The 10,936-nt window shown below is 64.2% G+C and overlaps 2 protein-coding genes across 2 annotated transcripts; both read left to right on the forward strand.

The window, feature by feature from the left end:
* The first annotated feature begins 29 nt into the window (after positions 1–29).
* POLR3C (RNA polymerase III subunit C) lies at positions 30–8,543 on the forward strand. The gene is given in 18 exon segments (XM_056321981.1): positions 30–106; positions 1,041–1,217; positions 1,680–1,935; positions 2,259–2,444; positions 2,588–2,676; positions 3,542–3,646; positions 3,842–3,934; positions 5,407–5,487; positions 5,824–5,875; positions 5,972–6,032; positions 6,119–6,269; positions 6,380–6,481; positions 7,836–7,885; positions 7,975–7,996; positions 7,998–8,090; positions 8,092–8,126; positions 8,461–8,482; positions 8,484–8,543. Coding segments are annotated over 17 exon segments (1,605 nt in total). The 5' UTR covers positions 30–106; positions 1,041–1,070.
* Positions 8,544–8,735: 192 nt separating this feature from the next.
* NUDT17 (nudix hydrolase 17) lies at positions 8,736–10,555 on the forward strand. Its single transcript, XM_056321982.1, has 8 exons — positions 8,736–8,872; positions 9,160–9,282; positions 9,359–9,542; positions 9,618–9,643; positions 9,725–9,817; positions 9,972–10,070; positions 10,145–10,281; positions 10,366–10,555. The coding sequence occupies exons 1-8, from the start codon at positions 8,789–8,791 to the stop codon at positions 10,538–10,540; spliced, it is 921 nt and encodes a 306-aa protein (XP_056177957.1). The 5' UTR covers positions 8,736–8,788; the 3' UTR covers positions 10,541–10,555.
* The last annotated feature ends 381 nt before the right edge of the window (positions 10,556–10,936 follow it).

Genomic DNA, 10,936 nt, shown 5'->3' on the forward strand with positions numbered 1-10,936 from the left:
CAGGGCGGCCAGCGAGGCGAGGCGGTGCCACGCGACCGGAAGTGGTGGGCGGGAAACAGGAAGTGGCAGTTGCCATGGTGGCCGCAAGGGCCTAGGCTGGGCCTGGGTGAGTGGGAGTGTGGCGGGTCCCCTCCGACCGGGCTGCTGTCCCCGGGGCGGGGGGGGAGGGTGTTGGGCACAGGGACCCCGGCCGCTCTGAGAGGGCCACCCCACCTGGGTGGGGGACAGAAGGGACCCCGCCCCCTCTGACATGGCTGCCCCTCGAGAGGAGGACCTATGGATCCAGGCCCCCCTCAGACAGGGCTGCCATATCCCCCCGAGAGGGGCCACAGGGCCCCCTGTAACAGGGCTTCCGTCCCCTGGAGGGGGAGCTAGGGACCCCCAGCCCTGTGACATGGCTCCCCGTCGGGATGAGGACCTGTAGCCCCAGGCCCCAAAGGTAGGGCTGCCATCTTCCAGGAGGGGCCGCAGGGACCCCTGTGACAGGGCTGCCACCCCCGGGAGAGGCCAGAGGGACCCCTGTGACAGGGCTGCCACCCCCGGGAGGGGCCAGAGGGACCCTTTGACTGGGCTGCGACCCCCGGGAGGGGCCAGAGGGACCCCTGTGACTGGGCTGCCACCCGCGGGAGGGGCCAGAGGGACCCCTGTGACTGGGCTGCCACCCGCGGGAGGGGCCAGAGGGACCTTGTGACAGGGCTGTGACCCCCGGGAGGGGCCAGAGGGATCCTGTGATGGGGCTGTGACCCCCGGGAGTGGCCAGAGGGATCCTGTGACGGGGCTGCGACCCCCGGGAGTGGCCAGAGGAACCCCTGTGACAGGGTTACTACCCCATGGGAGTGGCCACAGGGACCAGCCTTGTGCCAAGCCTCCATCCCCTCTCCATCTCACCCCAGCTGCGCCTACAGGGGTTGGTTTTCCTCACAGACCCACCTCCCACCCTGCATCCATTTTGGGGTGGGTTTCATCAGGCGGCAGCACCCAGCCCCCACCCTCCATCCCCCCCCCCGTGACAGCTGTAACACATCAGCACTCTTCTCCAGCACTGCCAGCTGTTTGAATCTGCCATCGAAATGACTCAGGCGGAAATCAAGCTGTGTTCCCTCCTGCTGCAAGAACATTTTGGGGAGATTGTGGAGAAGATAGGGACTTATCTCATCAGGACGGGCACCCAGCCGCTGCGGATGATAGTCAGTGACACGGGGCTGCTGCTGGATCAGGTACGTCTGGAACCCACCCGCGTCGGCTTTAACCCGGGTGTGATCGGAGGTGTTGGATAACGCAGCCTGGGCCACTCTGCTGGCAGTCCAAGCTGTCAGTCACTGCCACTGCTGCTCCTGAAGGAGAAACTGGTAAGAAAAAACCTTGAGAAGGACAAACGAGCACTTTTCTGCTTACAAAAGAAATGGTCAGGTGGTTTTCCTTCAGCGGGAGAGACTCAGTTAAAAAGTAGTCTGCGAAGGAGGAGAGTAACTGGCTTCTCCATGGGGAGCAAAGGCAGGGAATAGAGTCCAGAGTGACACGAGTGATGCGCAGGCGACGTGATGGTGACACAAACACCCGCAGCTCAGCACTGGGGAGGGCCACAGTGGGGGGAGAATGCTCCGCAACTGCTGCGAAGGGGGCTGAGCACAGCGCGCGCGTCCCTGTGGCGTAACCGTGCCCCGCTCTGCCTTGGGCAGGTGAAGAAAGCCCTTTGCGTCCTCATCCAGCACAACCTGGTGACGTACCAGGTGCAGAACCGAGGATTTGTGGAGTACGTGGCCCAGTGCAAGCGGGTCCTGCGGATCCTCCGCTACCCGCGCTACATCTACACCGCCAAGACCCTCTACAACGACACGGGCGAGCTCATCGTGGAGGAGCTGCTCCTCAACGGCAAGATGACCATGAGTGCGGTGGTGAGGAAGGTGGCGGACAGGCTGACTGAAACGATGGAAGGTGGGAAGCTCCTCTCCTTACCTGGGAGCGGGAGGAGGCGCAACGGCTGCCAGAGGCCGGTTTTACCCGGTGAACGTGGTACCAGAGGCTCTGTGGGCTGCGGTACAGTGGAAAACTGGCCCTGAACTTGGAGAAGGAGCCACCCAAAGTGGCTTTGCTGCCAGAGGGGTTGTAAATGCTGCCCCCCCACCCCAAAATGGCCTCTGAGCGCCGTGTTCGTAGCGGTTCTCTGAGGACCACAGCGTCACCCGCGTCCTCCGGAGCCGCAGGAGCACCGCGGGGCTGGCAGAGCTTGACGCCACCATCTTTCTCCTCTGGCCTAGACGGGAAGACGATGGATTACGCTGACGTCTCCAACACGTTTGTGCGCCTGGCGGACACGCACTTCGTACAGAGGTGCCCAGCGGTCCCTGAAACCGTCGAGACCCCCAATGCGCCACCTCCCCCTGCGCCCACGTTGGTGATCAATGAGAAGGACATGTACGTCGTGCCCAGGCTGAACCTCGTAGGTGAGGAGCCCCTCGTCCTCGGGGTGACCTTGGGTGCTACTGGGTGCTTCGAGGGATCTTGGGGGAGCGCTCGGCCACACGCTGTTCACCTGAAACCCTAACAATAGTTTTTCAAAGCAAACACCGTCTTTTGTGTTTGGCAGGGAAAGGGAAGCGTCGACGATCGTGCGATGAGGAAGAGAACGGCGAACACAAGGCCAAAAAGCAGAAGCAAGATGGAGAAAGCCCCGAGGTACTGGGGGCGCTGATGCAGCGTCGCCCTCGGCTCTCCGGGGCCGTAACGCGGAGCCGGGCCTGCGGCTCCTGGGAAGCTCGTGCCTGTCTTGCACGTGTCACCTTCGCTGGGGACACAGCTCTGTCCCTGCGCTACCGAGGGCTGAGCTCCTTCCTCTGAGCTTATGGGCTGGGGGGATCCAGCATCTTCCCAAAGGCATTCCCCTGGGGAAACCAACCAAGGAGTCTGGGGGCTCCTCTCCCTCCCTCGGTTTTTGGTGGCTCCTCTCGCTCCCTCGGTTTTTGGGCTCCTCTCCCTCAGTTTGTTGGCTCCTCTCCCTCAATTTTTGGGCTCCTCTCCCTCCCTCATTTTTTGGGGTCCTCTCCCTCGGTTTGGTGGCTCCTCTCCCTCAATTTTTGGGCTCCTCTCCCTCCCTCGGTTTTTGGGCTCCTCTCCCTCAGTTTGTTGGCTCCTCTCCCTCAATTTTTGGGTTCCTCTCCCTCAATTTTTGGGTTCCTCTCGCTCAATTTTTGGGCTCCTCTCCCTCCCTCGTTTTTTGGGCTCCTCTCCCTCGATTTGGTGGCTCCTCTCCCTCGGTTTGGTGGCTCCTCTCCCTCAATTTTTGGGTTCCTCTCCCTCCCTCGGTTTTTGGGGTCTTCTCCCTCAATTTGGTGGCTCCTCTCCCTCGGTTTGGTGGCTCCTCTCCCTCGGTTTGGTGGCTCCTTTCCCTCGGTTTGGTGGCTCCTCTCCCTCAATTTTTGGGCTTCTCTCCCTCCCTCGGTTTGGTGGCGCCTCTCCCTCCCTCAGTTTTTGATGGCTCCTCTCCCTCCCTCGGTTTTTGGGCTCCTCTCCCTCAGTTTGGTGGCTCCTCTCCCCCTCACAGCCTCCACCCGACGATGGCATTTACTGGCAAGTCAACATCGACCGGTTCCACCAGCATTTTCGAGACCAGGGGATCGTCAGCGCCGTGGCCAACCGCATGGATCAGGTTCGTGGGGGCACTCGGAACCTCCTGCTGTCGCTCTCCACGTCACGGGGGGAGCTTGGTGATGGTTGTCATGGTGGGGAGGTTCAAACCCTGCCCCCGGGCAGGCAGGGGTGGCCCACGCTGGGTTCCTGCTGCAGGAAGAGCTCAGCACAACGCTCCCACACTAAAAACTTGTCTCCTTCCCCCCAAAACCAGACCAGCAGCGAAATAGTGCGGACGATGCTGCGGATGAGCGAAGTCACCACGTCCTCCAGCGCGCCGTACACCCAGCCGCTCTCTTCCAACGAGGTGGGTTCCTGCCCCTGAGAAATCGGGGTGTAGCTGAGGCCCTTCTCCGCTGCCACGGCTTCCGCACCATCTTTGGATCACGCAGGAAAACTCTGTGGAGCGCCTGCAGATTTAGGACAGCTGGTTATTCCGTGTTACCCCCCCAGGACAGCTGGTTATTCCACGTTCCCCCCCAGGACAGCTGGTTACTCCGTGTTCCCCCCCAGGACAGCTGGTTACTCCGTGTTCCCCCCCAGGACAGCTGGTTACTCCGTGTTCCCCCCCAGGACAGCTGGTTACTCGTGTTCCCCCCCAGGACAGCTGGTTACTCCGTGTTCCCCCCCAGGACAGCTGGTTACTCCGTGTTCCCCCCCAGGACAGCTGGTTACTCCGTGTTCCCCCCCAGGACAGCTGGTTACTCCGTGTTCCCCCCCAGGACAGCTGGTTACTCCGTGTTCCCCCCCAGGACAGCTGGTTACTCCGTGTTCCCCCCCAGGACAGCTGGTTACTCCGTGTTACCCCCCAGGACAGCTGGTTACTCCGTGTTACCCCCCAGGACAGCTGGTTACTCCGTGTTACCCCCCAGGACAGCTGGTTACTCCGTGTTACCCCCCAGGACAGCTGGTTACTCTGTGTTACCCCCCAGGACAGCTGGTTACTCTGTGTTACCCCCCAGGACAGCTGGTTACTCTGTGTTACCCCCCAGGACAGCTGGTTATTCCACGTTCCCCCCCAGGACAGCTGGTTACTCCGTGTTCCCCCCCAGGACAGCTGGTTACTCCGTGTTCCCCCCCAGGACAGCTGGTTATTCCACGTTCCCCCCCAGGACAGCTGGTTATTCCACGTTCCCCCCCAGGACAGCTGGTTACTCCGTGTTCCCCCCCAGGACAGCTGGTTACTCCGTGTTCCCCCCCAGGACAGCTGGTTACTCCGTGTTCCCCCCCAGGACAGCTGGTTACTCCGTGTTCCCCCCCCAGGACAGCTGGTTACTCCGTGTTCCCCCCCAGGACAGCTGGTTACTCCGTGTTCCCCCCCAGGACAGCTGGTTACTCCGTGTTACCCCCCAGGACAGCTGGTTACTCTGTGTTACCCCCCAGGACAGCTGGTTACTCCGTGTTACCCCCCAGGACAGCTGGTTACTCCGTGTTACCCCCCAGGACAGCTGGTTACTCCGTGTTACCCCCCCAGGACAGCTGGTTATTCCACGTTCCCCCCCAGGACAGCTGGTTACTCCGTGTTACCCCCCCCAGGACAGCTGGTTACTCCGTGTTACCCCCCCAGGACAGCTGGTTATTCCACGTTCCCCCCCAGGACAGCTGGTTATTCCACGTTACCCCCCCCAGGACAGCTGGTTATTCCACGTTACCCCCCCAGGACAGCTGGTTATTCCACGTTACCCCCCCAGGACAGCTGGTTATTCCGTGTTCCCCCCCAGGACAGCTGGTTACTCCGTGTTACCCCCACTTACATTCTCGCTGGTTTTCCTCCCCTAGATATTCCGGTCTCTCCCAGCCGGATACAACATCGGGAAGCAGGTTTTGGACCAGTATCTCACCCTGTTAGCAGATGACCCGGTAAGACACGTGTGATTATTTTCGCTGCCCTAATTAAGGCAAGGCCTCGGTGGCGTAAGGACGTCCGGTGCCGCTCGATGGCGCTTCCTGGCCGAGCTCTGCGCCCCGCGCCTGTGCCGCCTCAAACCGAGGAAAAATCATTTTTCTACTGATATTTAAAAGATACTGAGAGTGTTAAAATAAAATATGGCCAATGTTCTTAGGCTGTTAAGATCGAGAGATATTTCCCGCCCCCTAAGATCTGTGTATTATTTCTCACAATCAAGATTTTAAGAAAATCAGGGGGTTTATTACTTTGGGCGGTGCTAAACTGTTGTGGTTTTTTTTTTCTTGTAGCTGGAATTTGTGGGTAAATCCGGGGACAGCGGCGGGGGCATGTACACTGTCAGTATCCTTTGTGGGTTAACGCCCTGACCCAGCGTTTTCCAGCGCGTGAAACGATTCCCGAGCGCCGGTGTTCTCCCTTGACCTTGACCTTGTACAGACCTTCACAAGGCCCTGGCGTCTCTGGCGACGGCCACCCTGGAGTCCATCGTGGAGGAAAGGTGACGCGGCGATTTGGAGACCTCACAGGCTCGTGCCTGACCCTTTCCCGCTTCCCGCCGCTGCTTTATTTCCCTCTCCCGCTCAGATTCGGTTCCCGCTGCGCCAGGATATTCCGCTTGCTCCTGCGAAAGAGGCACTTGGAGCAGAAGCAAGTGGAGGATTTTGCCATGATCCCGGCCAAGGAAGCCAAGGACATGCTCTACAAGATGCTGTCGGAGAATTTTGTGTCCCTGCAGGTGAGTGTGGCCACCCTGTCACGGGAGGGGACAGAGAGTGAGGACTGGGGAGATCTCAAAGGCTTCGAACGTCGCCCTCCTCCTCCTCCTCCTCCTCCTTCTCCCGGCAGGAGATTCCCAAGACTCCCGACCACGCGCCGTCCCGCACCTTCTACCTCTACACCGTGAACGTCCTGTCCTCCGCGCGGATGCTGCTGCACCGCTGCTACAAGGTACGTCGCAGCCCCCGCCCGGGGCGCTGCCGATGACCCGCCAGGGGCTCTGCGCGGTCTGCCTGTCCCCAAAAGCCACCGGCACCGGGCTCGTCCCTGCTGGCTCCCACGTGGCCTCCAGCCACGCGAATGTTCCTCAGCGGGGGGAGATTCCGGCCCCCAGCACGCTCCTGCTCCAGGCGGTGGAGCCCAGGGGTTCTCCAGCACCGCCACCACATGTGGTTTTCCACCACCACGGCACATGGTTCTCCTCCTCCACCACCACCACAACGCGTGGTTCTCCATCTTCACCATCACCACCACCACCACGTGTCGTTCTCCACCACCACATGTGGTTCTCCACCACCACCATGGCACATGGTTCTCCACCCCTGTCATCACCACCCCCATGGCACGTGGTTCTCCTCCACCACCACCACAACGCGTGGTTCTCCATCTTCACCATCACCACCACCACCACGTGTCGTTCTCCACCACCACATGTGGTTCTCCACCACCATCACCATGGCACATGGTTCTCCACCCCCGTCATCACCACCCCCATGGCACGTGGTTCTCCTCCACCACCACCACAACGCGTGGTTCTCCATCTTCACCATCACCACCACCACCACGTGTCGTTCTCCACCACCACATGTGGTTCTCCACCACCATCACCATGGCACATGGTTCTCCACCCCCGTCATCACCACCCCCATGGCACGTGGTTCTCCTCCACCACCACCACAACGCGTGGTTCTCCATCTTCACCATCACCACCACCACCACGTGTCGTTCTCCACCACCACATGTGGTTCTCCACCACCATCACCATGGCACATGGTTCTCCACCACCATCATCACCACCCCCATGGCACGTGGTTCTCCTCCACCACCACCACAACGCGTAGTTCTCCATCTTCACCATCACCACCACCACCACGTGTCGTTCTCCACCACCACGTGTCGCTCTCCACCACCACATGTGGTTCTCCACCACCATCACCATGGCACATGGTTCTCCACCACCGTCATCACCACCCCCGTGACACGTGGTTCTCCACCGCCATCTCTTCCACCACCACACACGGTTCTCCACCACCACCAGCTCCTCACCACCACACATGTTTCTCCACCACACGCGTGAGCAGTGGCGGCTGCTGGGCCACCCCCCGCCTCCCCTCACAGCCCCCAGCCCCACGAGCGCCGGGGCTGGGTGTGACACCCCCCACCTCACTCTGGCCACTCTCCCAGCTGGTGCCACGGCGGGTGGCAGCAGCGACGTCCCCGTTTTCACCCCCCCACCCCGGGTTGAGCTGCCGGCACGTGGCCGCCCCCCACCCCACACCCCCCCCAGCCCCATTTCTCTCCCCAGAGCGTGGCCAACCTGATGGAGCGGCGCCAGTACGAGACCAAGGAGAACAAGTGAGCGCGGGGCCGCGGGTGATGCGAGGGCTGGGTGGTGGCTTTGGTGGGGACCAAAGCCACCGTTTTCTTCTGCCCCCTCCCCCCAGGAGGCTGCTGGAGAAGTCGCAGGCGGGTGGAAGCCATCTTGGCCTCCATGCAGGCCACCGGCGCCGAGGACGCGCAGCTGCAGGAGATCGAGGAGATGATCACGGCCCCTGAGCGGGCAGCAGCTGGAGACCCTCAAACGCAACGTCAACAAGTGAGCGCTGCCGGGGGGGGGGGGGAGGGACACGAGTGGGCTGGGGACCCCATCAATGTGCTGGGGACCCCCTCCATGGGCTGGAGACCCCGTGATGGGCTGAGGACCCCGTGATGGGCTGGGGGCCCCGTTGGTGGGCTGGGGACCCTCTCCATGAGCTGGGGACCCCGTGATGGGCTGAGGACCCCGTGATGGGCTGGGGACCCCATGATGGGCTGGGGACCCCGTTGGTGAGCTGGGGACCTCGCCTATGGGCTGGGGACCCCGTTGGTGGGCTGGGGACCCCATCAATGAGCTGGGGACCCTGTGGGCCACCGCTGCACCTGCCCCCCAGGATCGACGCCAGCGAGAACCAGTGTGGACGAGACCATCTTCGTGCTGGAGTCGTTCATCGAGAGCACCGTGAAGAGGCCCTGAGGGGGGAGGGGCGCGGGGGGGGGCGAGGGCCGAATAAAGCACGAGCCGCAGATGCCGCCTGAGCGTCCCGCGGGCACGGGGAACGTGGGGGGGTGGGGTGGGTGGGGGGTGGTCGGTCGGTGCCTGTAGGCGTCGCTGTGCGCGCTGCCGCCGGCAGGGGGCGCGCTCCCCCCCCCGCGATGAAGCCACGCCCCCAGTGGGGCCACACCCCCCGCCCCGTGGGGCCACGCCCCCCCGGAGCGCCCATGGCGGGGCTGGCGCGCGTGCTGGTGCACGTGCGGCGGGGCGGGGCGGGGCGCGGCGCAGGGCGGCCCGCGGCCTTCGGGCAGGTACCGGGGGCAAAGGGGGGGCGGGGGGGGGGGGCGCGGGGGGCAGTGAGGGGGGCGCGCTGGGCGTGCAAAGCCTGCACCGGGCGGGAGGGGCACGGCAGGGGGTGTGAGTGTGCAAGGGGGGTGCAAGAGTGCACAGACACCTGGGGGTGGGGGTTGTGCACACACCTGGCTGCTGCCGCAGGGGGTTCCTGTGCCACGCCGGTGGCCATGGCGGTGCCACGGTACTGGCCATCGTGGTGGCCATCGCGGTGCCATGGCACAGGCCACGCCGCCCCCCCCCACAGAGCGTCACCGGCACCTTCTGCGCCGCACACGAGGACGCGGCTGTGGTGACCTGCGGGCTGGATGGCGGCCGCTTCCTCATCTCCGACGTGGCCTTCCCCGGCTCCACCACCACCCTCCTCAAGGTGGGTGAGGGGCCAGCGCACCCCTGGGTGCCCCCCCCCAGTGCCCCCCCCTTCCTCTCACACGTCTCCCCCGCAGAGACCCTCCTTCTGCCCCGCCAAGTGCCTGGGGCAGCGGCCGGAGCTGACCCCCCCCGCCGAGCTGCGGGGCCGGGGGGTGGCCGCGGGGGTGGCGGTGCTGCTGCAGGCCAGCACCGGCCGCATCCTGCTCACGCGCCGCGCCAGCACCCTCAGCATCTTCCCCAACGTCTGGGTGCCGCCCGGTGAGTCCAGCCGCAGCGGGGGGTGGGGGGGCAATCGTTTTGGGGTGCCCCTAACCCTCTGTCCCCTCCTCGCAGGTGGGCACGTGGAGCCGGATGAGGAGGTGAGGGGACAGGCAGGAGGGGGTGTTGGGGGGCTGGTGCACTCTGACCTACCCCCACCCCCCATTTCTCCCTGGCCGCAGCTGCTGGACGTGGGGCTGCGGGAGCTGGAGGAGGAGACGGGGCTGCGCCTGGACGCGGGGACCTTCTCCTGGAGGATGCTCGGCCTCTGGGAGGTAACAACCTGCTGGGCTGGGGGGCTCAGCACCGGCGCCCCGCCCCCATAGCACCCAGCACCCATGGGTGGGGGTGGCGGCACCTGGCTGACACGTTCCCCACTCCCCACGGGACCGGCCCCAGGGTCCCAGCACGCTGCCCATGTTCCCCCAGTCCATCTACCCGCCCATGCTGAGCCGGGGGCTGCCGCGCCGCCACCACATCGTCACCTACCTGCTGCTGCTCTCCGCCGAGCCCCACGAGCAGCTGGAGGTGAGCAGCACCCAACCGGGGGTGGGGGCTGGGGACCGCCGGGGGGGCTCCGTGCCTGAGCCTCGGGGGTCCAGGCCAGGATGCGTCCCAGCGAGAGTGAGGTGAGCGCCTACGCCTGGCTGGAGCCCCCCGTCCTAGAGGCCATCGCAGCCACCGAGGACGGAGCAGACAGCGTGGGAAGCGTCCCCGACACGCTGCCGGCCACCATCAGGTGAGGACACACCCGGGGGGCTGCGAGAAACGGGGCGCAGAGCCCCCCCCAGACCCCGTGTCCCTACCGCCTTCCTTCCCTCAGCATCACGGAGCTGCGCGACGGCAGTGCCCGCAGCACCCAGCTCCCCACCGCCACGCTCCTGCGCGTGGCCCCAGCCCACGGGGAGGACGTGGAGCGCGTCAGCACCGGCACCAAGTTCGCTCTTCAGCGCTGGCTGGAGCCCCCGGGCCCGAGGGCAGCGCCACGCAGGGAATAAAGTCACTGCCCACGGGGGACTGGAGTCCGTGTGGGAGGGGGGGTGGGGAAGCGAGGTGGGGGGAGCGGGTATGGTTGGGCACGGCCCCGCTGCCAGCCCCGGGGAGGGTGAGGAGGGGGCAGGATGGGCGCTGAGCAGGGCACGTGCCCAGCCAAGCTCGCGCGGTGCCGGGTCCGTAAAAGGGGGTGACAGCCTGGCAGTACCCAGAGCGGAGCCACCGTGCTTGCCGGGGGAGCGGGGTCCCACGGTGGCCGCATCCTGCTGCTCCAAGAGGGGGCTGGGCTCCAGGGAGAGCAGAGCAGAGTTAGGGGAGGGGGCTGACCTGAGCGGGTGGTGTTGGGAACCCCCCTTCCCGTGGGGGATTTCAGAAATGCCGATGTTCCGAAACTCCAAGAT

This window comes from Falco biarmicus, chromosome 19, assembly GCF_023638135.1.
Source record: "Falco biarmicus isolate bFalBia1 chromosome 19, bFalBia1.pri, whole genome shotgun sequence".
Classification (NCBI taxonomy): Eukaryota; Metazoa; Chordata; class Aves; order Falconiformes; family Falconidae; genus Falco; species Falco biarmicus.

Bases quoted from the DNA above. Each gene is read 5' to 3' on its own strand.
- NUDT17 (XM_056321982.1), top strand. From the start codon at position 8,789: ATGGCGGGGCTGGCGCGCGTGCTGGTGCACGTGCGGCGGGGCGGGGCG. The intron at 8,873-9,159 runs GTACCGGGGGCA...CCCCCCCCACAG, and splicing joins GGCCCGCGGCCTTCGGGCAG to AGCGTCACCGGCACCTTCTG. The intron at 9,818-9,971 runs GTAACAACCTGC...ATGTTCCCCCAG, and splicing joins GGATGCTCGGCCTCTGGGAG to TCCATCTACCCGCCCATGCT.